The sequence below is a fragment of the Amblyomma maculatum genome, chromosome 9, assembly GCF_055883805.1.
Source record: "Amblyomma maculatum isolate TAMU_Amacu chromosome 9, ASM5588380v1, whole genome shotgun sequence".
NCBI lineage: Eukaryota > Metazoa > Arthropoda > Arachnida > Ixodida > Ixodidae > Amblyomma > Amblyomma maculatum.
The window spans coordinates 37134653-37159103 of record NC_139352.1 but is presented as its reverse complement, the minus strand read 5'-3'; the positions used below and the strand labels follow the sequence as shown (position 1 = coordinate 37159103).

General features: G+C 43.3%; 1 protein-coding gene across 1 annotated transcript in view; it reads left to right on the top strand.

The window, feature by feature from the left end:
- Positions 1-24451, top strand: part of LOC146178863 (chromosome-associated kinesin KIF4A-like) — a 60850-nt gene that overhangs the window by 24158 nt on the left and 12241 nt on the right. The window contains exons 10-18 of the mRNA XM_084580055.1: positions 1792-2025; positions 4129-4226; positions 4992-5154; positions 8618-8917; positions 11620-11757; positions 17126-17237; positions 18767-18846; positions 23063-23191; positions 23767-23856. Of these exons, the coding sequence (XP_084436181.1) occupies positions 1792-2025; positions 4129-4226; positions 4992-5154; positions 8618-8917; positions 11620-11757; positions 17126-17237; positions 18767-18846; positions 23063-23191; positions 23767-23856 (1344 nt within the window). The remainder of the gene's footprint in view (positions 1-1791; positions 2026-4128; positions 4227-4991; positions 5155-8617; positions 8918-11619; positions 11758-17125; positions 17238-18766; positions 18847-23062; positions 23192-23766; positions 23857-24451) is intronic.

Sequence of the window (24451 nt, the reverse complement as noted above, 5' to 3'; positions counted from 1 at the left end):
TAATGTACTGCTCATAATTCAAACCAAAAGCGCAGCACAAAATTTTCATCTCTACTCCTTCAAAGAGACTGAAAATATATTTCTTGAGGTTAAATAAATCAGCGAAGAGATACGTGTACCATTATTCTTCTGCACCCCCCCCCCCCCTCCTAAAATTTCCTAGTAAGCTTCATCAGCCCTACAGATATCGGTGATCAAAATTATGGATCTCTTTTCTCCAGTTCACTTTTACACACTGGAGCATACGAAGAAATAGCGAAAACAGGTTGAGACTGCGTCTTGTTGGCGGATTGGTCACGCGCTGCCACCCAGTTTAATTCTGGTAGCTGCACTCGCTTGAGAGCTTGCGGGCTGTGTCGTTTGGGTACCTTTTTACAGCTGTCACTGCGAACGAGTAATGAGCCAGGATATCACGGCGTGAATTCTTCAAGTGGCCACAATAGGCGCCTTCGACCTCTGTTAGTATGCCCTATGTATAAACAAGCTGCTGAACACCGGTGACAGCAGCATTGGCCATTGGCAGGCTCACGGGAATTCGGAAACTGGCACGTCGGCATTTTATCTCATCCTTTTCAGTGCGCCCTGCCCGGTCGCCTGGGTCACGGTGACGGCCAGAGTGCCAGATAGCAGCGCTACCCCATCCCAGTCACCCACCATTACATGACCTGAGTCGCGACCTGTACCGTTCAGGAAAACAATTTGAGAAACCACCATTACGTAGCGACCCATGTATTTAAAAATTTGGATTTTTAAAACTTCAGGCGCCACCTTCATGCCAAGAAATCGTATTCAGTGTGAATGCTCAAAAACATTCGTTCTACAGACGGAACATACATACAAGCAATACTCCAACCGATTTCCTTGTCCCTTTAAACGAACGCAGAAAAAAATTTGAAGTACTGTACCCTCTTCAATGTTCATCTGTTAAATGTCGTTTCTGAAAGAAAAAAAAAAACAATCAGTTTAGCGCAGCAGCATTTTTATTTCTCCTAGTTAAACTAGTAACGTCAGAACGAGCGGGGAAGGGCGCGATTTGTGTGCACAAATGGGTTGGCATGGTTATAAAGTGTGTAAATATAGGTAATCAACTAACTGTAGTCTGAAAAGTTTCGAGACCACTGCAGAATTTGCAATGCAGAAATGCGAAAGCCTGAGCGCTGCTGCTGCAAACGGTAAATCGCGCGCTCCTTGTCGAGCACAACCAGTGTTCCGCTGAACGCCTCAAAGTTCATCGGTGTTCTATAATTGGTATACAGGAAAGTTTCAGTGTCTGTCACTTGCGGAATCCTCGCCAACACATCTCACGGACAACGCAGAAACGATAAAGCTTACGTATTTCTCCAGTGCAGATTCTGCAGTGATCTCGGAAAAGTTTCCTTAACTGGGGTTCGAAGCCTCAGTAGAGAGGTGGTCGGACTTCCTGCGGTCGCCTCTCCCCGTTTGAAAGCATATGCATGTACCATATCGAGCACAATGCCATAATATGCATCGAGGTATTTGGCTGTACGTGCTGTGCATTTGTGGGTATTCACCTGTTTCTTGTACTGCACCGCCTGTCTAGACGATTAATGAAATTACTTCCTTGGTCTATTAAAATGATTGAACCAGTGCATTCCACTGGCACTTAGTCGACCACAACGCTGGTTTCATGTTCATTCCTTACCTTCACGGGGCATTTATTTGCGTGTTTTTTTCGAAGTATGCTTTTGGCGGAGGCAACCATAGATGGCAGAGACCATGTCTCGTGCGGGTTGTTTCCTGTTTCTCACTTCATTCTAATTTGCCGAGCAGGCTGACACGGCAGGAAGTGCGAATCACAAAGAGACAACTGCAACAAAGGACGAAGCTGCTTCTGACGTTGAAGTCACGTCCGGTGAGCAGTTGCACCACGATCCAACCACCGAGCAAGATGCACTGCACAATAAGCTGGACGACCTGGACCGAAAGCTGCAAGCAAAGGAAGACCTGGCAAGCAAGATGGACATGAGCAATGAACATCTCGAGATCATGCTGGGCCTTTACGAGGCAAGGACTGATGATTGCATTTCTTTGTTATTTTTTTTTGCATATTTATTGCTAAAAGATAATCCGCAGTGACTGAATCTATGGCTTCGTGAAGCTGACATGAAGTCTGCTTTGTCATTGTCGCATATTTATGGAAGAATATTTCAACGTACGACATCGATGCAGGTACCCGCGAAGTGTTAAACAATTGGACTTAATATACAGCTTTCTTGTTGCGGAAGGCAGTTATAAGGCATGTACTCTTGCATGTGTGATGCTGCATTTGGGTCATGCACCTTTTGTCCTCTTGGGCATAACTCTTCTGAGTACGTGCTCTAAGTACTGGCGCATTCACTATTCGTCATATAGTGGTCAACCCCTGGTCTTTGTGCGCCTTAGTCTCTTATGCACTCAAAGTGCTCTCATAATTAACTATTTTAACTTTTGAGAGCACAAGAACGTGCTTAACGAACAACGCCGTCCTCGGAGAGCTGCAGAAAAACCAGCGCCCTGCCCTTTCATTTTTCGCAACGAGAACAAATAGAGCACCTGGATGTTGCAAGCGTCCACTTAGCCAAATAGCAAAATTTTCTTGAATGTGCTGCGCCGTCCCCAGTGCTGCACGTGTATTTGAGAACTATATGTAACGAAGGTGTTGGGGCGAATGTCCTTGATGTAACAAACGTGCTGCACGAATTTTTTTAGCTGGTGCCAAGTAGCTGGAAATTTGACGCAATCACGCAGAAGTGTCACAAAGCATGAAATGTCAGGATAGTAATGTCCAATATCGCTATCGAGAGGACGCAGTTGATGTTCTTTGCCGCCGGTGCATCTACGTGGTGAATTCTACGGTCTCCTGCTCTTTCGCTTGTCAAATGTCGCTAAACAGTTCATGCTCTTTTGGAGCTACAATAGAACACAGAAAAGACACGCGCTGCCATCGCTGACGCACAGCGAGATGCCGATGCTGGTAGCTCTCGCGCGTTGTAAATGATTATGGCGAGAGCACCTGCGAAATGGCTTGACGATTACGGGATTACGTCCCCTGGGACATCTGCACCGGGCAGACAAAATATGCATGAAGGGTGCTCGCTCAGTCAAGCTCTGGCAGTAGCGCAGTGTGACCACGCGCATTTTTCTTATCGCAGCGGTGCATCAGACACTCCTTGCCTTTCGCATACCAACTTTGGGAAAGCTGCTGATGGCGGCGCCTACCATAGTCACGCTTTGGCACAATCAGCAAATATTTCTCTCACTTTAAGTTCGCGAGTATAAGTATGAATTTTCTCTAAACATTTCTGTATTGATTTCTTTATTCTCCACTGTCGTTTCGAGCCTTCATGCAAAAATTGCATATAAATAAATGCAGTATATGAAGAAAATACTGCAGATTTTTCTCAAGTTCATTATAATAAAGTTTAAGTGTACTCTAATTTTCGCTGACCAATTCCGTTGTTGCTAACCTTTACATAACACGAGGGCGAAATTGAAGCTCATGTCAGCGCATGGGCATTTGAAATGCTTTCAAAGCAGATGTTTAAAATAAGTTTACATGTGATTTTTATACGTGACCTTTTTTTGTACAACGTATCTGAGAGGCATTCTTCGCCGAATGCTGTTCTGAAGAGCATGTGCACGCTGTCACCGACCTACCTTTGGTTCAGCTATAACGAGGCTAAGTTGACTAGATGCTCGTTAAAAGAGACCGCTTGATTTTCTGGTTCATATTCTCAAAATAAGGGGTGGCGATAACAACACAAAAAAAAAAATCTTAAATCCCTCGCATCGTTCCTAATCTAGCACATGTACTTGAGAACTATATCTAACGAAATTTCTGAAGCGGATGACCTTGATGTAACGAACGAACTGCACGAATTCTGTTAGCTGGTGTCAAGTTGCAGGAAATTTGGCGGAACCAAGTAGAAGTGTCACGAAACACGAATGGCCATGAGGAGAACGTCCAATGCTCTACGTCAGCCCTAATGTGTTCAGCCTAATAGGAAGGGATGATTGTGCGCGTCCATTTCAGGGGGGGGGGGGGGGGGGGAGGGGAGCCCGCATATTAATCCTTAACCGTCTGCTTGCTATGATTTGCTACCTTATACATGATTTGGTTGAATGCAGGCTACCAAGAGTGAGCTCGAGCGAGAAATTTCTGCCCTGAAAAAGGAGAGAGATGAACTGTCTGCGTTGATTGAAAGCCAGAAAGGCTCTGCCAAGAGGTAGGAAGCTATAGACTGTTTTGACATTGTATAGTAATCGCCACTTTTCTCTTTTTTTTTATGGTTTTCTCTTTGGTAGATTATCTCTCTCTCATTTCTCTGTTCAATGTGTAGTGCACTAATGTTAGACTTGATATGTGAAAGGGCGCCTGAAACAGGTGCATTGATTTTATTTTGCCCATCGAAGTCGATTTTTGGCATTTTGTGGCTCGGGGTTCGGGAACAAGTCTAGTCATTGCTGAGAAATTATAATTATATTGTGGGGAATATGCACAGCAATTCGTAACACAAATTAGAACCCAAGATTGGGGAAGTGCACCTCCAGGAGAAATTGACGGCCGAGCACTGTGTGTTACTAGTGGTTGCTTCTAAAGTAGCCTGTGAGCAGATATATGTGGTTACCAACCATCGTAGACATGTGTTTTACTTGTTCAGTTATTTTAGGAGCTGATATCTGGCGTGATCAGACATCTAGACGATGTCAGGATAGCTAAAAGGTCATTAAAGACGTTTAACACAGCGGAAACATACTATCGTTGACGTATGAAGGTTTACCGGCCACCTTCGATATTTGAGCAGTGTGGCCGTGGCACTGCACGTTCGTTGCGGGTCGACGCTAGTACTCGTTTGCTGCGCTTAGTGCCTCTAATGTGGCTACCAATGCGTTTTTTTATAGACAGGAGTGTCATCGTAAACAGACACCAGATGTACAAAATGTTTTTGTTGTGTAGATTTCAACGTATTCATTTTTCTGCAACCTTTCAGTAATCTTGCCTCTCAAGCATTGGCTGAGGAACGGCGCAGGAAAATCTTGGACCTGGAGGAGCGCGTGAAGCAGCTGCGCAAGCAAGTCAACGAGCAGTCTCGCTTGATCAGAATTAAGCAGGACGCAGAGCGCAAGGCCAAGAAGCTCAAGGACGAGATCTTGGTGAGCCATGAATTTACAAACTGGATCTCCCGCGAAGCTTCGAAAAATAACCGTTAATATTTAGTACTGGCACCCTTGAACGCTCTTTTCATTATTCATATTATTGAGCTACAAGTTTCATAGACTTCTGTTTCGGCTTACAGCAAAGTTGAACACGATTTAGAGCCAGCAGAATCAAATATGAGCAGGCTTTGTTCAGGAGATTTTTACCACCTCACATGTGTACAGGATTGTGATAATCTGATAGTGAACATTGAACATTACGGTACTAGTTGAGGCACCAATATTTTATGCGGTTAGCGGATATGTGGCAGTGTTATCTTTTGCCAATATGGCCATCATTGAAGGTTCATCACCGTCATCTTGGTCAGCGGAGACCGCCAGCATCTGTAGCACTGAAGGGCGACACCGATGCCATTCACAAAACCTGTCTGTGAACTGAATTGCCATTTAGCAGCCTAAGGTAAAGCAGTTTGAGTAAACATGACAAACTATGGCTGAGCCGATCTTCTTATTCGTATTTGTTAACAGTTAACGCATCGGGGTTTGCTGCTGGCAAGTTTGGTTTGGTTTGGCAAAACTTTATTTCCCACAGTAGGGGTCCTGGAGGACACTCGGCTAGGCGCCAGGTGTAGAGGGCAGCTCCCACGTCGGAACAGAGAGCCCGAAGCTCTCCGCCGCCGCGCGGGCCTCCTGGACAGCCCGAAGCTGATCATGTAGTGAAGCACTTTTTAAAACTTTGTCCCAACGTTCCTTGTTCTTGGCGTAGGCGTCGCTCGATGCACAACCACACAGCATATGGTTTAAGTCTACACGGTCACTGCACCGTTCACACGCATGTTGTCCGTCGTAGTCTGGGTCGATGTGTTTCATGCGCCAGGGGTTGGGGTATGAGTTCGTTTGGAGCAAGCGTAACGTGACTGATTGGCTGCGGGTTAATTTCTTATCCGGGAGGGGAAATGCTCGTCTGCCTAGATAAAAGTGCTTAGTGAGCTCGTTGTACGTGAATAATTGATCTCTGTACTCGATATGTGGAGTAGCAGGGGAAAGCGGAGGGACGCGGTCGATGAGTCCTCGCGCCGCCTCGTGTGCGATCTCATTGAGATTCCGCAGGCCGCCCCCTAAGCTGCCCATGTGTGGCGGGGACCATACGATGGAGTGATCGGTGATGTTACTTCCGCCTAAGATCCGCAGCGTCGTCTTGTCTATCCCGCCCTTGGCGAAAGCTCGAGTGGCTGCTCTAGAGTCGCTGTATACAGTTGTGAAGTCCGAGTCTTTTAGAGCTAGTGCTATCGCTGCTTGTTCAGCTACCTCTGGCTTAAAATCGTCATAATTCACGCTGACGGAAACAGTATTCCCAACACAATGTAAAACACTTGCCCCCCCCCCCCCCCCCCCTCCGCATTTAAATGGGATTAAGTTCAATCAAATAAATGTAGATTGAAGAGGAATCACATAATAGATTGTAATTAGATGTATCGTTGTCAGATATAACATACGCTTGTCAATAAATTAGCTTGTGTGCAACTTGCAAGAAAGAATATGCCGCATTAATGGCAGGGACACGGGTTTGCATCAATGCGTTGGCCACCAGTATGCTGGCTGCTCGTTTTCTCCATGCAGGGAATGACAGCCAAATGTACAGCCACTGAAATTACAGCCACCACTACTTTGGGGCTAGCCACTCCCCATCATTTGAGGTCTAGTCTTATTATCAGCGTGCTCGAAATAAACAATTTCATAGCAATTTAATGATAGCTTGTTCCGCAACACTTTTGGCTACAAGGTATGCCAGAAAAGGGTCACTGCTATTCCTTAATTATAAAGGTAGACTTCACTGCATGACAGTGAGACCGGGTGAAAGTAAGTACAAGAGGCTGAAGTCTGCCCTCAAACTTCCTTCACGGTCACCTATTTGGGTCGTGTCCCCACATTGCCACTGCCAGTGGGTGTCCAATGTCACGCACTGAGAAAACGCCGACGCAAGGAAAACGTGATCAGATATCAGCATAGCGTGGAGGGTCATACATCATTCAGTGTATAAAAAATCAACAGTATAATTGCAACTTTTGATATTATGTGATTTGCCCTCATGCTATAAACTGGAGTTTCAAGAAATTAACCTGTATGTTCGATACAGCCAATAAATCGAAACACCAAGGTTTGGGCGATCTAGGTCTTATTCTGTTCACCAATCTAGCGAATTGTTTCGATTTCATAAATCTCAGCCCGAAAATGACACCTTAAAATCTGTTTCACATTCACACCTGAGGCCGTGCTTGCTTAGCGGAATTTAGCATGTGGTTAATATGAGAGTTCTTGCTAAAGTGGGCACCTTATTTGCTCCAGAGGAGTACTGAAATTTTTTCACCAGACAGCTTGCTACATCAGTTGTAGATGTGCATGATTCAGGTCTCTCAGCGCTGGTGTATACTTGTAGTGAACGGCACCTTACTTTGTCATGACATCACCGCAAAAGTTAAAATTTCAGTTTTTCTATTTTATTCACTTTCATTTTCAGCATACAGCGCTACTGTCCAAAACATGACTAGTTTCCTTGTAAATGTTGCCCCGCCTGGGTGGTGCAGTGGTAAGACGCCCGACTGCTGTGCCGGAGCTTCCGGGTTCGAACCCGACCCCGGCGGCTGCGTTTCGATGGAGGCGAAACGAAGTGGCGTCCGTGTGCTGTGCGATGTCAGCGCAAGTTAAAGATCCCCAGGTGGTCGAAATTACTCCGTAGTCCTCCACTAAGGCTCCTCTTTCTCTTTCCCCTTTCACTCCCACCTTCATCCCTTCCCTTACGGCGCGGTTCAGGTGTCCACGGAGCAAGTGTGACAGATACTGCGCCTTTCCTTTCCTGCAAACAAATTATTATTATTATTAAGGCTGCAACCATGCACAGCGTTTAAAACATTTTAGTTTGTTTTTGGGCTATACATGCACTATTCTTAAAGTTCAACTTTTAATTCAAATGTTGCCGAATTCATCTATAAATTTTATCTTTGATGACCACCAGGCGAACGTGCTGCATTGCTTCCATAAAACTCACTTCTTCCAAGGGCAGACATACGCACGGGGTCGGATACTAAGCGAGTTTAGGTCAATAGAAAGCGCACTATCAAATACCACACATTTGATTTCTACACTCGCGTTGCACTCTAAGCAATAGCTTGTGTGAAATGGCATTACTTGTAAATCATGGCCGCCAAGTGACCAATTTAAGTTGCTTCTAATTCTGGTAATATTTTCTCTGGGAAAAAATCATTGTAACCTACAGTCCCTATATTTCCTTTGGAATGGTTATCTCGATATGATCTGTTGCCTCCGTGTTTTTTTAGTGTATTCTGCAGCCTTAGAACCGAGACATGTTTTTCCATATGGCGTAATCAATTAATACTCCTGTTAAGCGTAACAAATGGAGTCCACATTTCCTATCTGAGGGTTCAGCCCTTTGCATGTGCAGAGCCTGAAGCAGAACCGGTTGCAGCTAATCAGTCGGCTCAAGGAGGAGGCGAGCCGCAACCTGTGGCAGCAATCGCAGCATGTTGAAGAGATTCGTGCCCTCCGGAACCGGGAGGAGCAGCAGGATGCGCATATGGCTCGCTTGGAGAAGCAGAGCGCAAAGCGCATCAACGCGCTGAAGAAGCGCACGGAGGCGATGGTCGCAGCCAAGCGCCGTCTGGAGTTTTCCAGCCGGCGACCCCTGGATAAACCTGGCCTGGAGGGTTTCTGCATCGAGGCAAGGCTTTCTTCGTCTTTCATTGTTTCCTGGTGCTTTAATTTTAGGTTTCATTGCAATTAGCATGAAATGGCTTTTGCTGCATTACAGGGTCATGAAACGTCAACTTCTCAACGTCCCATGACCGAATAAACCATCAAGCATATTCATGGTAATTTTAATTGTTTGAAGAAAATATTTAAAATGTACGAAATTAGTGAGCAATTCAGACTTGCAACTCATGCGTCATTTGGAACACGTATTCCCATCTATACGCGTAGTTTAATACGTTACCTTTGCGCTTTGGCAAAATTTGCGTTTTTCTAATCTGGCAGCGACACGTGAGGAACTTTAAATCCGCGGGTGGTGGAGGATGAGCTAAGGAAACAGAACGTGAAATTCGGATCAGGTCGCGGAGAGAAACTGATCTCATTTCCACCATTTAGCCGTTTTGAGCACGGTATTTTTCATGATACCAGTAGTGAAGTCTTTTGAAAAGACAACACTGAAAGTGCCGAGTTCGATTCGGTCAGTGATTCAAGCGCACGACGACCTGGAATGTTAATTACTGGCCACATCTGAGGACATATTCCGATTCCACTCGCTCTGCAGGATATGCGCATGGTCGCATAATGTCCTGGGTATTTTATCTCTATTCAGCAGGTATCTCTAAATAGGTTTCACCTAGACAGGAAGCTGGCGCGCACCTGCACTCAGACTTTCATCAGAGAACTTTGTCACAGACGTTGTCTTTTGAGGTGAAAGCATTTCTTGGCTCACGGGCTGCTGAAATATTCTCGCGAACTGTTTGCAGGATGTTTTGTACAAACTGGTACAAAAAATCTGTCTCCACCGAACCTCAAACGATTATCCCCGATCCCCAGCAGAGCGCGAACTACTACTCCACGCCAGGCTCTGTCATAATTCTCATTGTCTAAAGTGAGGATGATAGTAGCGATGACAATGGCAATGTAATTGGTGATAATGATAATGATGATAATAGTAATAATAATGACGTTGTAGTAAGTGATAATGACCACGATGGCAGCAACGATGACAATGACTACATTTAGTTGACAATGGGGATAGTAGCGATAGTGATAATGATGTGTATGATACTATAGAATCACAATGTCGATGCAGTTAGTGAAAATGTCCTTCAAATTGCCTTTTGTCATTTCTTAGGAGCCTAAGGCTGTCATATCTATCTTCTTATTTTGTAACACAATATATTTAAAAAGAAAGTCAGTCTGCAAACGAAATTGGCTACTCGGCCTTCATACCATGCAAGCTCACCTCCCTCAACTGCTCTTTGCGCAACACCCGCTCCACAAGGCGTGAAAGTTTCAGAAGCAAAAACAGTGTAAGTTATGCTACGAGTAGAATAAAATCTAGGTCCACGCCACAGTTTCTTGTAGGAGATGCAAAGTAAAATTGTGTCTCAAGATTGGCGGAAATGTTTCTATGAGTAGCATAAACACCTTTTATGTAACTGTGTGAGGAACACTGGTGCAAGAACGTAAAAAAAATATATAAATATGCTTGCCAGATTCCTTAGCTTTCGGCCTCTGTAAATTTGAAAAGCAATGTGCTAGGTTTTGTCTATTCTAGAATTTTCAATTGTTGCTTTTCACAGCCATATTGAAACATTTCCTTCTTTTTTCATGTCATGTTTGTTACAAAAATTGTATTTGCTATATGTTTCAGGCTTAGGCATCTCGATTTTTATTTGCGAAATCCCATTTATCTTTCTGCGCTTGATATATGTAAAAACCTTTGCGCAAGTATATAATTTGACAAAATATTTTCAACCCCTATAACAATTATTTGTCTCCTACCTTTAACATCTAAGAAGGAAGCATACCAATAGTTATCCCAAGTTTGCGCTACTGGGAAGACATACACCCTGGTACGTTAGGTTGGTTGGTTTGTGGGGTTTAACGTCCCAAAGCAACTCAGGCTATGAGAGACGCCGTAGTGGAGGACTCCGGAAATTTCGACTAGCTGGGGTCCTTTAACGTGCACTGACATCGCACAGTACACGAGCGCCTTGCTTTTCGTCTCCAGCGAAAAGCGGCCGCTGAGGCCGGGATTCGATCCCGGGTCCTTGGGAACAGTAGTCGAGCGCCGTAACCACTGCGCCACCCCGGCGGGGTTGTGCATTAGGAATATTCTAGAATGGTTTTAGTGGGTATTCTTCCTGATTTGTTTTAAAGGGTTTTTCAGATGTTACGTATCTTTAAAATATTTTAAATTAGATTTTTCCAGATTTTTGTACATTGTTAAGCCGTGCCTGCTTTTATGTGTACAAGCTCTATTATTAGCCGTTTTATTATATATATGCTCACCGAGATAGCGCGGAAGCTGAATTATAAAAGAATGTTTTAATACTTCTCTGCCTTTTCCACTGTTCTGAAATTGTTCTGAAACATGAAATAAAGTTGTAGTCCGCGCTTGTGTGCGTCCAGCCTTTCATTCGTCTATGCCCCGATAGCGCAGCTTTTAATTGCATCGAACTACTACTCTTCTTAAACGCGCAAAAATTATTTTCCATATTTTGTGGGCACATAAAATGTCATCGCATATCAGCATCACATTTTGCAAACTTTTCACCCATCGCATGATAAATTACATCTTAGTATTGGCAATGGTCCCGCAATTATTATAGTTTTATCAACTCTAGAACAACTGACACTGCAAATCGTATCACATTATATGAATGCCCCTTCAACTTTCTTCTGTTGCAGAAATGGCTGCAGGATGAGCTAATTGTAGCGTCTGATAGGAAGGAGCTGAAGCATCACGTGGAGTCACTCATTGATGCGCGCAAGAGCATTGCCATCGAGATCCACAGCCTCGGGAAACTGCTGAAGAATCCAGACAAGGTGGGCCTCTGTGTACCGCGTTGTACGCTGCGTATGCATCTCGTAGTTGTCATCGTCGATCAAACTCGGATGCTTCTGGGCTTCAGTTGGGGCATGTGTGCTGCGCCAGCAACAGAGGGGTTGAATGGGGTTTTTTCTTTAGATGGTAGACTTACAAATGTGTCACCTGTGCTGTATGATTGGCTCCCAATAACGTTTATTTTTTTCTTTGACATTACTGGCTTGCGTACAATCCAGAAAGCATGAGACAATAGATTTATAACACCATGAGGTCTATCTGTGGTATGTGGAATTTAACGTCCCATGCATATTTTCTGTAAGATGTCGCATTATATGCTCGCGTGGCGTCTACGTTGGGATCTATACAGTGTGCAGTTTTACCGGTCTAGATATTGATTTCCAGCCAATGTGAAGAACGGGACAGTACCCATGGGTTTCCAGAGCACTGTAGGCATAACACAAGTTGAAGTATGGACACTGCAGTGTCAGACTCACAAATATTAAAATTTGCTATTTCAATTTTTCTGCACCTGCTGTGCAAACTTAGCTTGCCAACCTGTATGCGAAAGTGTTCCGTGCAAGAAAATAACATTGCAATAGATTTCTTATTAGTCTTCATCAACTATTCAGTGACAGAGAAGCAATATTCCTCTGAGATAGCTTCTGATAGGGGATTCTGTCACTTAAGAGGTATGAGATAATTCTTGCACATGTTTTGTATTGTAAGTAAATTGCTGTGCTAATCTGAAGGTAACTATAACCACTTTGTACACGGTGAATGGCCGTGGATTTTGGTGAAGAAAAAATAAACACTGTTTCACGGTAGCAGAGTGAAGAGGGGCGAACTATGCGTGGGGCATCATTCAAGCGGATGGATGAAATTTGGAAGTTGTTGGAGATAACGTGGCTGCTGGTGGCACAGGAAAAAGTTTGCCAGAAGGACGTGGGAAAAGCATATGTCTGCAATGGACGGAGAGGCCTTGTGTGCTGCGCTGAAGTGGACGCAGTTAGGCTAGTTATGGTGACAATGAACACAGCTAAGAAGCTTGGTGCCGTCCGATGCTAAAAAAGGCAGACTGCTACCACACCACAGATGAAGGGAGTGGGAAAAGGTTCATTTGACTTGAACACCTATGACTCCATTGCAGGAATCTGAGAGCACTCACAATTGAATTCTATTCGAATCTGTTACTTCATTTGTATTTGTGTTTGAAAATGATGTTCGGAATTTTCCGAGTGTTCAAAAGTTATGGAATACATCGAAAATCCTCGAATTTATCGCCGCTTTACCTCACTGCGCGCTTCATCGCAATTGTGGCCCGCATAGACTGTGCAGTGAAATATACAAAAATACAACAGAGCTCTTTTGTGAAGAGGGAACCTCCCTTTTATGAGGAGGGCCTTCCCGACAACGCGCGAAGCATGGTTTAATTCGGCGTAGCTGTTGGTCGGCATGTTTTTTTTTTTTTTTTTTTTTTTTTTTTTTTGCTGTAAGCTTTGATTTGGTTACGCTCTGGAATATATACACATTAGGCAACGTGTTCACATTTACGGCGTCTTCTCTTCCGTTCCAACTCAGCCAGGCAGACACGGCGCGCTTCTTCGGCGGATACAGTAGAAGGACCCGGCTCACTCGCCATCTTGGCACGGTGTGACGTTTAACCTTTTCGTGTATTTATTAATTTCATTTTTATTTCTCCATTCTTAAATCGAGTTTTGTTACTGTATTTTTTATCCAACTAATTATCGTGAATTATTATTTTTTTATTATTTGCTAATAATTACGATAATCACTGTTCATCATTTTTACATACAATACTAATCGTTGCATAAATAATCGGTTTACAGGAAAGAAAAGGTGGAGTATCTGACACGCTCTCTGCAGGAACATGAGTAATATAATAATAATTGGTTTATAGGAAGTGAAAGGCGCAGTATCTGTCATACATCCTGAATGCCCGGTTAGGCCTAGTGAAATAGTGAATTCGCACTAGAACGTCGTTCTCACTTCGTTTCATCTGAACTAGTGACACACATTCTGCTGATGTCCATCAGATAACATTACTGTGATGCATAATTAAGATTTTCTCCGGTTGTATCATGCTCTTTCGATTATCCAAGCATTCGGTTAATTCGGACATTTTCCTGATTCCTTGAAGGCTGAATTCACTGTTTAGTGGTGATATGACAGATGATGATGGTTTCATGCAGTCCTTCCAGTACAAAAGATCCGTATACGGAATCATGTATACAAGTATAGTGGGTTTTTCAGTAGAGCATACACATGTAATTTTAGTTTTATTTAGTTACCAAATACGATCCGAATTCTGAAATAACCAAGCCTAACAATATTTCCGATTTTGTCATTTTCTATTTCGTCACTGATTAGACATTCGATTTTATATTTGAAGGTATTGTTTTTTCAGAATAATGTTGCATTCGTACTTAAAAATGTGAATATTTGCACAGCCGTACATTATTTTGCTTCACATGAAGTTATTACGCTTGTTCATATATCCTTATGCACTTGAGCCACTTTCAAGCGCGAGTGTTAAAGCATACTTTCAGTAGCATACAGTTCTTTACTAATGTACTACCTAATAGAATCAGAGCACCCTTAGACTTGAATCAGAAAACGATCAAACAGGTTTTTATAAAGGCCACTCTACAACTGATCATATCCACACTATGAGCCAGGTAATAGAAAAATGGTGGAAATTTTATCAACGCCTATACATAGCATTCATATATTATGAAACAGCATTTTACTCTGTCGAAACCTGAGTAGTCATGCAGGCATTCTAAACCTCAAGGTGTAGGTGAGCCGTTTATGAAAGTACTTGAAAATATCTGTAGTGGCTACATAGCCACCATATGCCTGCATGAAAAAGTAATAAAACTTCCATTCAAAGGGGGTCAGGCAAGGAGACACGATCTCCACAGTGGTATTTACAGCATACTAAGGGGTAATATTCGGATAACAGGAATGGAAACGGCAATGAATAAGTTTTGTCTGAGAATGCCTTAGCAATCTGTCATTCGCTAAAGATATTGTCTTGCTAAATTATTAGGACGAATTGCAGAGAATAATTAATGACCTAGAAAGGCAGAGCAGAAAAGTAGGCCTAAAAGGTAACATGCAGCAGGCTAAACTATGTTAACAGCCTCGGGAAGGAGCAGAAGTTTACAATTGGTAGTAGGACATTATGTCTACTTAGGAGAGGTTATAGATGCAGATCGTTATCACGAAACAAAAATAACTAGGATAATCAGATTCTGACGCAATCAGAGAATCAGTAGAATCAGAATCACCGCATTTATCAGGTACTCGCAAATTATGACTAGCAGCGTACCGGGGTTCCTGAAAGAAACGTATATAAAAGTGGCGCTATACCGGAACCCAGCAATCAGACCAAAATGTCAAAGGTGCTCTGTATGTTGAAGGCAACGCAAGGAGCTGCTGAGGGGAAATGGTAGGCGTAACATGCAGAAAGGAAGCATACAGATTGTGTCAGAAAATAAACTCAAGTAAATGACATTGTAATCGAAATCAAGAAGAAATGGACGTGGACAGGACGTGTGATGAGGATGGAAAATCATATCAAGAGAAGGAAAGCAAATAAGTCGGTGGCACCAAATTAGATTGGTTGAGGAGCTTAAGGAGTGTGCATCTGCTCCGTCGATGCAGCTAGCACAGGGCTCGGTTTTTTGATCAAATATAGAAGAGGGCTTTGCCGTGCAGCAAGCATAGTCAGACCGACGTTGATTATCAGTGTTCAAAGCGCTGTTATCCGAATATATGTCACTGTGTGCGAAAACTCATGACCGTGTCTCGAGCTGTCTAGCAAATAGTAGTAGGTAGAAGAAAAGCCTGTCACTGATTGGGCGTAGGGATGTGTGAGGCGAGGAGATGGTATGGCATCGTTGAATTAGCAGGCACTACCACCTCTGGTTTTCTTTTGAGATGGCAGGTAAAGTTGAGAATCTAGCCCTTGGACGCCTAATGAGACACGCTACTCATGTGTCACACAGACACACTTCTGCGGTTTGATTGAGGCTGCGCTTTATCTATGTCGGGTGTTCTTTGAACATTGTTACTTAAGAGCGTATGCTAATAAGGGCATGTGAAGTGCTCATTACAGGTGCTTGACAATTAAGTGGCACAGAATAACATATTAGTGATCAAGCGGGAATTGGTGGATTTATGCGAACAAAGATCCACAGGGGACGTCACCAGATCCCAACCACTAAATCTGTCGCGTTACGCCCTTAAATGTGTAGCACAAGTGTCCCCTCAGGGTACTTCTACATTAAATTAGTATGCACACGAGCGCCGCCAGATTTATATGTGATACAGTGCAGCAAATAACACTAATTAGTACTTAATAATACCCCAACTTGTTGGATACGTTTATATTATACGTGTATTACTTGTATAACAGAGCAGCCTCACGTGGCTCATTGGTAACGGAATTCGACTGCAGAAAGTACCCAAAGACGCGGAATAAAATCCTTGTCGTGGTGACCACTTTTGATGGACGGATGCGTAAATCAATGCGCCCGTCTAATGTGTGATGTCAGTGCACGTAAAGAACACCAGGTGGTATACGTCCCACTGAAAAAACTGTAAGGGGCAATAACCTCACAGTTTCTCACACAATCTCACTCAATTCACATAAGAAATCACGTACAAGTCGCATATAATTGCATAAGTTCTCATAGTTTCTTGTACATCATAAATTATGTACGATATTTTATGATAATGTTATGCACCGTATGAGACTCTGTGCGATTAAATGAGATTTTATGAGGTTATTGCCCCTTAGAACTTGGGTTTTCAGTAGACAGGAGCCTTCCACTATGACATCCCTGAATTAGCCGAAGTCATTTTGGGACGTTAAGCCCCCATAAACCACATATAGGACAGTTACTTCATTAGGAATTAGGTACTAATTATTTATTTTTATTTATCCAGATGATAGTTCACCTTTATTTACCGCTCATTCACATCACGTTATCGCCAGCCGCAAATCGCCTCAATAATCCAAATAAGATAAATTAGTGCTTAATACTTATAGGTATTCTACTTGAATATTTATGACCAAATCTTCTTATAGATGATTAGTTAAGTTAGTTAAGAGCAAGAATACTTATACATGCAATCACAATAATCTCAGGGTTTCAGGACCTTATTATTACTGCAACAAACTGTAAAGTTACGCAGCTTAGAACAGTGCGAAGCCCACCATAAGTCGTGGCCTCTAGGAAAATTGAGCATAAGTCCCAGTGATTCAGAAATGACTGGCTACCTCGGTATATATCTGCATGTCTTTGTGACGGGGCTATCATCTACAATCTAACGCTGCAGAAAGAAGATCGTGCTGACCTGGAGTGTCGTCTGCAAGAACTCAGATACGCACAGCAGGAACACAATGACCGCATCGCAGAGCTCCAGCAGAAGATACTGGACTTCGAGCCCGGTGAGTGAAACGTGGTTTGCTTTACTTCACCCGGCTGCTGTTTTTTTGTTGTTGTAGACTAGGATTTTTCACAGCTCCAATGGTAGACAAGAAAAGGTCTTATTTCCTGAGTGGAAATTTTCTTTCTAAATGAAGGAAACATTGAATGTCCGTTGGTTCTGGTTTAATGTTCATAGGTTGATGGTGGTGAACGTCACTGGCCTCTATATTTGTCAGATGTCAATTAAATTTTTAGACAGTGTCAACTCTCGGTAGTTTGTTAGAATGAGTAAATAATATATTGTATTAGTTAGCTATCATTAGTTGTGGTTGTATATGGAAGCAAACTGAATTTGTATAGCAGTACCTGGAGCCCTGGTTAACCCCATTTGTACCTGCAGCCTTACTCACAACTGAATGAGGCAAATTGTGATAAATATTTACACCTCCCCCGCCTTTGTAAAAGAAAAGTATTATTACCAATTTGGACAGGGTGAAAGCGTCAGATTAAGAAAATTAAGCTTGGAAGGAGCGAGTTCAAAGTATTCACATCTATAAACGAATTAGCAACCTTTAGTGTGTGATCATCTTTGAAATCAGAAATTATTTAAATCTGGCATTGGCATTTAAAGCAGCACCAATAGGCGAGGAAAATGCGTTGTCTCTAAATACAAATATTACCTGGGTGGCATTCAGGGGCACGCGCGGTGAACGGTGGTGGCAGGATTTCGCGCAGCAATCGGATATCACGCGCTGTCGCCGCCATGGTAGAAGAGAGCGGGAAAGGGCGGGGGGAAGCACCGCGCGTTGCCTTAACGTCGCCGAGCTGGTTACGAGGGACAACGCGGGAACGGGTGCCAGAGAGCTGCGCTCTCAAACAGAGAAATAGGTGTCAGTGAAGGGCTTCCGACCACCACGCGGTTTAGTGGTCAAAGTGCCCCCTAGAATTTTTTTGCGGAAAGTGAAGATTACGCGCAAGCACTAAAACCTTCATGCGGTTCCCGCAGTGAAGCTCGCGATCGTACTGCACAGCCGCAACATATGACATGCGAGCAGTATAACTAGCATGCGCACCCACAGAAAAACGCGTGATTGTTTTCCGCTACCACAGTACAGTTGTGCGCAGGCAATTTAAAAGGTGCGTTTAGTGTATGGTTTCCGGTACGACTATATACTAATGAATAGTTATATAATTAGGAAAGAAATGTGCGGAACACAACGGTGGTGTTAAATGCGCTATCACTTCTACTCTACAAGCGAAGCTTGAGCGCCCCGTATTTTTATAGCTGATGTGTACTTTTTTCCTAATTGAGGTTTGTAATGCAAAATTGGCAGCTCTCATTGACAGGGTCACGAGTGGCACACAAACAAACGTTCGTTCTTCACTACTTTTGTGAAGGGTGTTTCATCGTGCGTTTAACAACGAAATGTAATATATCTGCGCAGTTACTGTTGCGCTTGTGTACAAATTTTAAAGGCATGCTGCCGCTGCTCTCCAATTCTAGTAAACGTACGCATGTGTTCTTATTGCACCTCCGGCTTCTTTGCAGAGAAACACGTCAAGACTTTGGTCGCCAATGTGAACGACCTCACACAGTGCAAGAAACTGACGACGCAGGCCTTCCAGATGGTGAGCTTGTTTCTTCTAGCGCAATTAAGTTTTGTATGCTATTTTCATGTTTATCTTTTTTCACCGTAAACCTGCCATGCGACCACAGTTTCAATCGTTCTCGGAAATTGTGATAATGTAACTTGCTACAGGGTGACGTGCACTTGCTCTAGCGTATTGTGTACCTGCTCAATTGTGTTCCTATTTAGTGGCAGCAGTGTGTTTGAGGGGAACCTATTTTCTCTTTCTCAGCGGCAATTTCTTTCCTAATTTCGCCTTTGCATCTGATTTATTCGCTTCACAACTGATATGCACGAAGTATTTGGAGTCGCTTGTCATAGCCCGAAATGAACAGGATGAACCGTATATTCTGCTGCAGTTTTATCCGACAGTTTTTACCGTTCGTTCTTGACCGTTGCCTTGACGTCGCATTGCCCCAACAGTCGCCAGATATGTAAAAAAGAAAAAAAAAACACGTGTGCAGTACCTTCATCTGTCAGGCGGTGCCAAAACCTCTCCAAAGATTTTTGATTCAGTTAACGAACCTTCGTGCTTGAAGAAAAAAAAATTAGTTTCCTTCCATTAGGATTTGCCGAGCCTGAATTTGTGGTAGCAAGTTCGCACTTTTTGTATTTGTTAATGTTTCATATATGCTATTTATATATACGGACGACATGTCTTTTTATTTCCACATTATAGCAGTGGCAAGGCTTGGTATCCATTCGCAAATGTTTCGCAAGACGTCGCCTCGTTTTGTCAAGCTTAACGATGCAGAACTGTCTTGACAAATTCATACCATTTTGTTTTAATAAAGGACTCTAATTACAATGAGCTCGACTTCCACAGACATGATGTATCTTATCTCTTCTTCAAACGTGTCACATATTTCTACCTCTTTGTTTTTGTTTTGCCGCATCTCATCACTTTCTTCCAAGCCTATCGAAGGACTCCGCTTTTTGGGCAGCCGAACACCTTATGGGGTGACATAATGGTTGAATCAGAACCTCTCAGGAGCGGAGTCTAAAATCGTTATAAGTGCGCAAAAATGTTGATACCATAATTATCATCTGGATGGAACACATTTCTTCTTTTGTTTATCTTTTTGCCTCGGCCAAAAGTGCACAAATGTGACTCAATTATTTCGAGCTCCAATTATTCATGTAGCACAGTCAGCTTGATTTTCTTTACCTTGGGAATAGCAGTGCCTGCGAATTTCGGTATCCGGTTGAACATTTTTCTCCTCTTGTTCCTGGCTAATTGGTGCGCATATGTTCACATCGAGACCGCTTTCTTTAACTTCTTTTTTTATTATTTAGAATGCACTTGGCTTTTGATTAGCATTTTATGTCTCGGCGTGTTAATATGCAATCTTCGAGGATATTAGAAAGAAGACACATCCTGCCTGATTGTTATGCGTCTGACATGCGGACACCCAGTACTGTACCATTCATCCTAGTAAGGTCATTGGTATAAGATATCAGCGGTCATAATATTTTGATATTCATAAGTTCTGTACACTTTTTCAACCTTTTTATCGTAACAAGCAAAAAATATGAACTGGTGCCTAGCGTTATTGGATGTTCACTACTACTTCGTTCACAACGTGCGTCACTTATTCAGCCTAACTGTGAAAAAAATGCAGGAATGGAAATAAAAAAGTTATCTTACATATTGAAGACGCTTTGCGTGTGGGATTGCGAAAGCATTACTTCTTTGTGCGTCCAAGGAGTTCGTTAAAATTCGTTCTGCGAAATGGTCGTGCGCTAGCCAGCAACTTTACTACGAGACGTATGATAGGGGAAAAAATAAATCGCATGACACCTCCTGGACAGTTACTCATAATTGTTATGCGAAGCTCGGGAAATGCTGAAAATAATCATAATTGGATGCAGTTATCTGGTGAGCTCAAATATGTTGCGAACTAGGGTCTAACCTGAATATAAAATTGGGTGGCGCCACACGGAACGGAGCACAAAGAATTAAAGTGATCGTTGCACAAAGACGTAGAGTCACACAACTGATACGAAAATTCAAAACTGACCCCGCATTGACGTCCGCCAAGGGTGACATCTATTGCTGCACGACGCCTATTGCAATGATATCGTTATGCGTCATCACGTTCCCACTCACACGCACGCACACGGTTATCTATGGCAATATAGCAATAGCAATATGCAATTTTATTAAGGGAAGGGTCTTTCCACAGGCAAAGAGGATGCTGAGAACATGTCAGGATGACAGAATAATCGGGCTAGTATGGGCACCAGCCAACTCCCAGCTTCAGGAAAATGAGGGAGCTCATAAGCTTGCCCGCGGTCTCATCTTCCAAGTAGGCTCTGATCCTCAATACACTCCTAGCAGGAACAGGCTATTTAGCTATAAAGAGATTACTGAGCACTATCGGCTAAACAGGTTAGAATACCCACCGACCGATAGGACACTAAATAAGATCCAAGAAAGCATCTGGAGGCGCTTACAAAACAAGGACTTTTCCGAACCCAGCTACCTATGTCAGTGGTACCCGGAACAATTCTCAGATAAGTGCAAACTTTGTCAGGATAAGGCAGATCTGGTACAGTCTTTGTCAAAAATATACAGCCCAAGGGGTTTGCTTCTAAGCACTCTAACTAGGCTCCTGGAAGCAATACTGGTATATGGAGTTAATCATAGAAAAGAGCGAGGACTAGATTTCACTTCTACGAGATTTCGAGCGCTGCAGATGCGAAACTAGCTTCGTTACGAGGCTTAGAAGCAAAACCCTTGGGCCGTATAATTTTGACAAAGACTGTACGTATGAACGTGTCCAGAAATAAAAAAATAAAAATGAACAGTCAAAAACGTTAGAATTTTGGGAGACTCTACTGTTGAGCTCTCACCCTGAGACTCAGCTAAGTGTAATCCGACTGACCCAACACGCCGTCCGGGTACAAGGACTTCAGGCCGTCGTGTAGGCGGATAGGTTAGCGCTATCATGTATCTGTTGGATATTAAAGTTTTACCACCACCTCCCAACGCGAGCCATAGTGATGTACGGAAGAATGTTTATGCTATTTCCCAGTGGATTTTATCACTAAAACTCCCAGAGAGGGCATAAAACCACACACGTATGCGGATGCGGTTAAAAGATGTTCCGGACATTTTTCGCGTTTTCAGATATGCTTGTCACCTTTATAATTTATTTGGCATAGCTAGCGGCTAGGTTGGCGCCCTAAAAATTAAATAACAGAAGACTTCGTAGGTTGCGCTCATCATCTTTGACAGTACAAAAAGGTAACCTCTCTTCAAAGCAGAAGTAGCAGAGGCAGCGATTGGCTAGTCTGTCTGTCGTTGGAGAGAAAGTGATCAGTTCTAGTTATTTGGCTGAACTGATAGCTTCAACGGCTTGCATTTTACGGACATACGTGCAATGCACCTAAGGATACACTGGTACGAGAGTAGAACAGTGGAATCACTCACCGCACTTTGCTTACAGCAGAGCCTGCCACTATGTCACGCTTCCGAGAAGCAGGCCATAATTTAATCGCTAAGCTCACCCGAATGCGTGATTGTAGGCTTGTATTAGTACCATCAAAGTGAAATATCATTTCTGCAATGTATCCAGGTTAAAGTGCTCAGACATAAACTAATTGTTGAATGGACTTCAACAGTGATGGGTCCGGAAGCTTTTAGCTTTATATCTTTTTCTGTAAACCTGATTGTAAGGAAACCGATGCTAGTCAAATCTCTGATGGAAAATGAGATATCACCATGATGGAGTTGCAGCAAATAGAACAGGCTGCCCCGTCTGCCCTGGCCGTGTAGAGGTGCAACACAACGTATCCACGTGCAGTGAGATGGTTCTGCACTTTGAAGACCCTTATTTAGTCTGATATCCCAAGTCCTCCGCGTCTCTCATAGCCTGAGTTGCTTTGGGACGTTAAACCCCAGAAACCAAACCAAACCAAACCAAGTCCTCCGTTTTGTCGTTCTGAGTCATTTGGAGCACCCTTTAAATCGTAATCCAAATAACACATAAAGGTGTTTTGTTGGGCCTTTGTAGGCTGCAAGATAATTTGTGTGCAATATTTTGGCGTAGATACTAACTCCACACTAAAATACAAAGGCAAGTTGCGGCTATTATCAGTTGCTACCTGGCGAAATGCAGGTACCCTTGTGCATGCTCTGCCGGCTCCTCGCAAGCGCATTCACTCTGACACAATCAGTTATTCGTGCATGTGCACACTGACAACACTTGCTTTGCCTGCAGCTCGTGGAGGACACGGCGACCAGGCAGGCTCACATCGAAAAGCACGAGGCTGAGGTTCAGCAGCTCAAGGAGGACTTCGAGCTCCAGCGTATAAAGCTCAGGATGGAACATGAGGAGGAGGTTGGCAGTGCATTTAATACAGCTAGAACACTTCGTGCGAAAAAAGGCTCCTTATATTGATGACATGTTAAGGACTTGTTCCATAAGAGGTTGGAAGATGCGGTGTACAACATTATACATTGGCTCAGTGGCCTTGGACGAGAGTGGACAATTCAGAGGCGAATGCGTTGTGTCGAAGTTGTCATTGCTTGCGACTGAAGTTGAGTCGATCGGAATTAAATTGGTTTGTGACAACCGTGCAAATGCATTTATATTTGGAGAACGCAATTAAGGCAATGATTAGAAGCAGACTCCGAATTGTGAAATTCGTCAAATGTGTACAATTCTATTTCGACAAAAGTAGCTTACTCTAACATTACTGTTGCATTGCGCTGAATACCATAGACCCTGCTTTGGGGAGAGTTTCTGTGGAGGGATATTTCTTTTTCGAGCCTCTTGCCAAGACTTTGTGATATTAGTCTTTCCTTTCTTAGCATAGTGCACTTTGCAATGTCTACATTTGCAATAACTACGCACGCATATATGAAGGGTGAAACAAAACGGCTTCTAATATCTTTTTGACATGTCCTCTGCAGAAGCTGTTATTGCTCAAGCACATGGCACAATCCGTCCTCAAGTCACTCCCAGACATGGATCCGTCACTGGTGGAAATTATACAGATGCAGGTATATTTTGTTTATAGGTCGTAAGCCCTACATATTTTTTTCACTGTCGCATCGTGAGGTACAGAAAGTCGGAGCGTGAGGTGTCCAACGGGAGGGCAAATAATTTTGAGTCTTTTAAGATTGTAACAATTACGAGTTCTATTGCAGTAAAGGAAAGGCGCAGCGTCTCTCTCGGTGCACACCTGACCATGCTGTTAGGTAAAGGTGGGAGCGAATGAGGAAAGACAGAAAAAGTTCTGTAGCACGTGGAAGAGCCTAAGGATGTGAATTTGTTTAAAAAAATGGAAACGCGTAGTATCTCTGGCACATCTTGTTGTTGCGACTGAAGGAAGAAGGGAAAGAAAATGCATGGGCCTGCTACTGGCTATGTAGCTGAGCCACCTCCGCTGCTTCTTGCGGACAGAAGAGAAAATAGAGAAGAAAGAAAAAGAAGCGGGAGAAAAAGACGCGCGTCACAATAGCCGTCGTCCACTACCGAAACGGTAGCGGGTGCAATGACGGCTTACAACAGATAAAAATAAGGTCGTAGGCTAGCCCCCGCCGCAAGCGGCAGTGACATACCAGTCCAAGCCCCGTAGGGCCAGGAGCAACCACG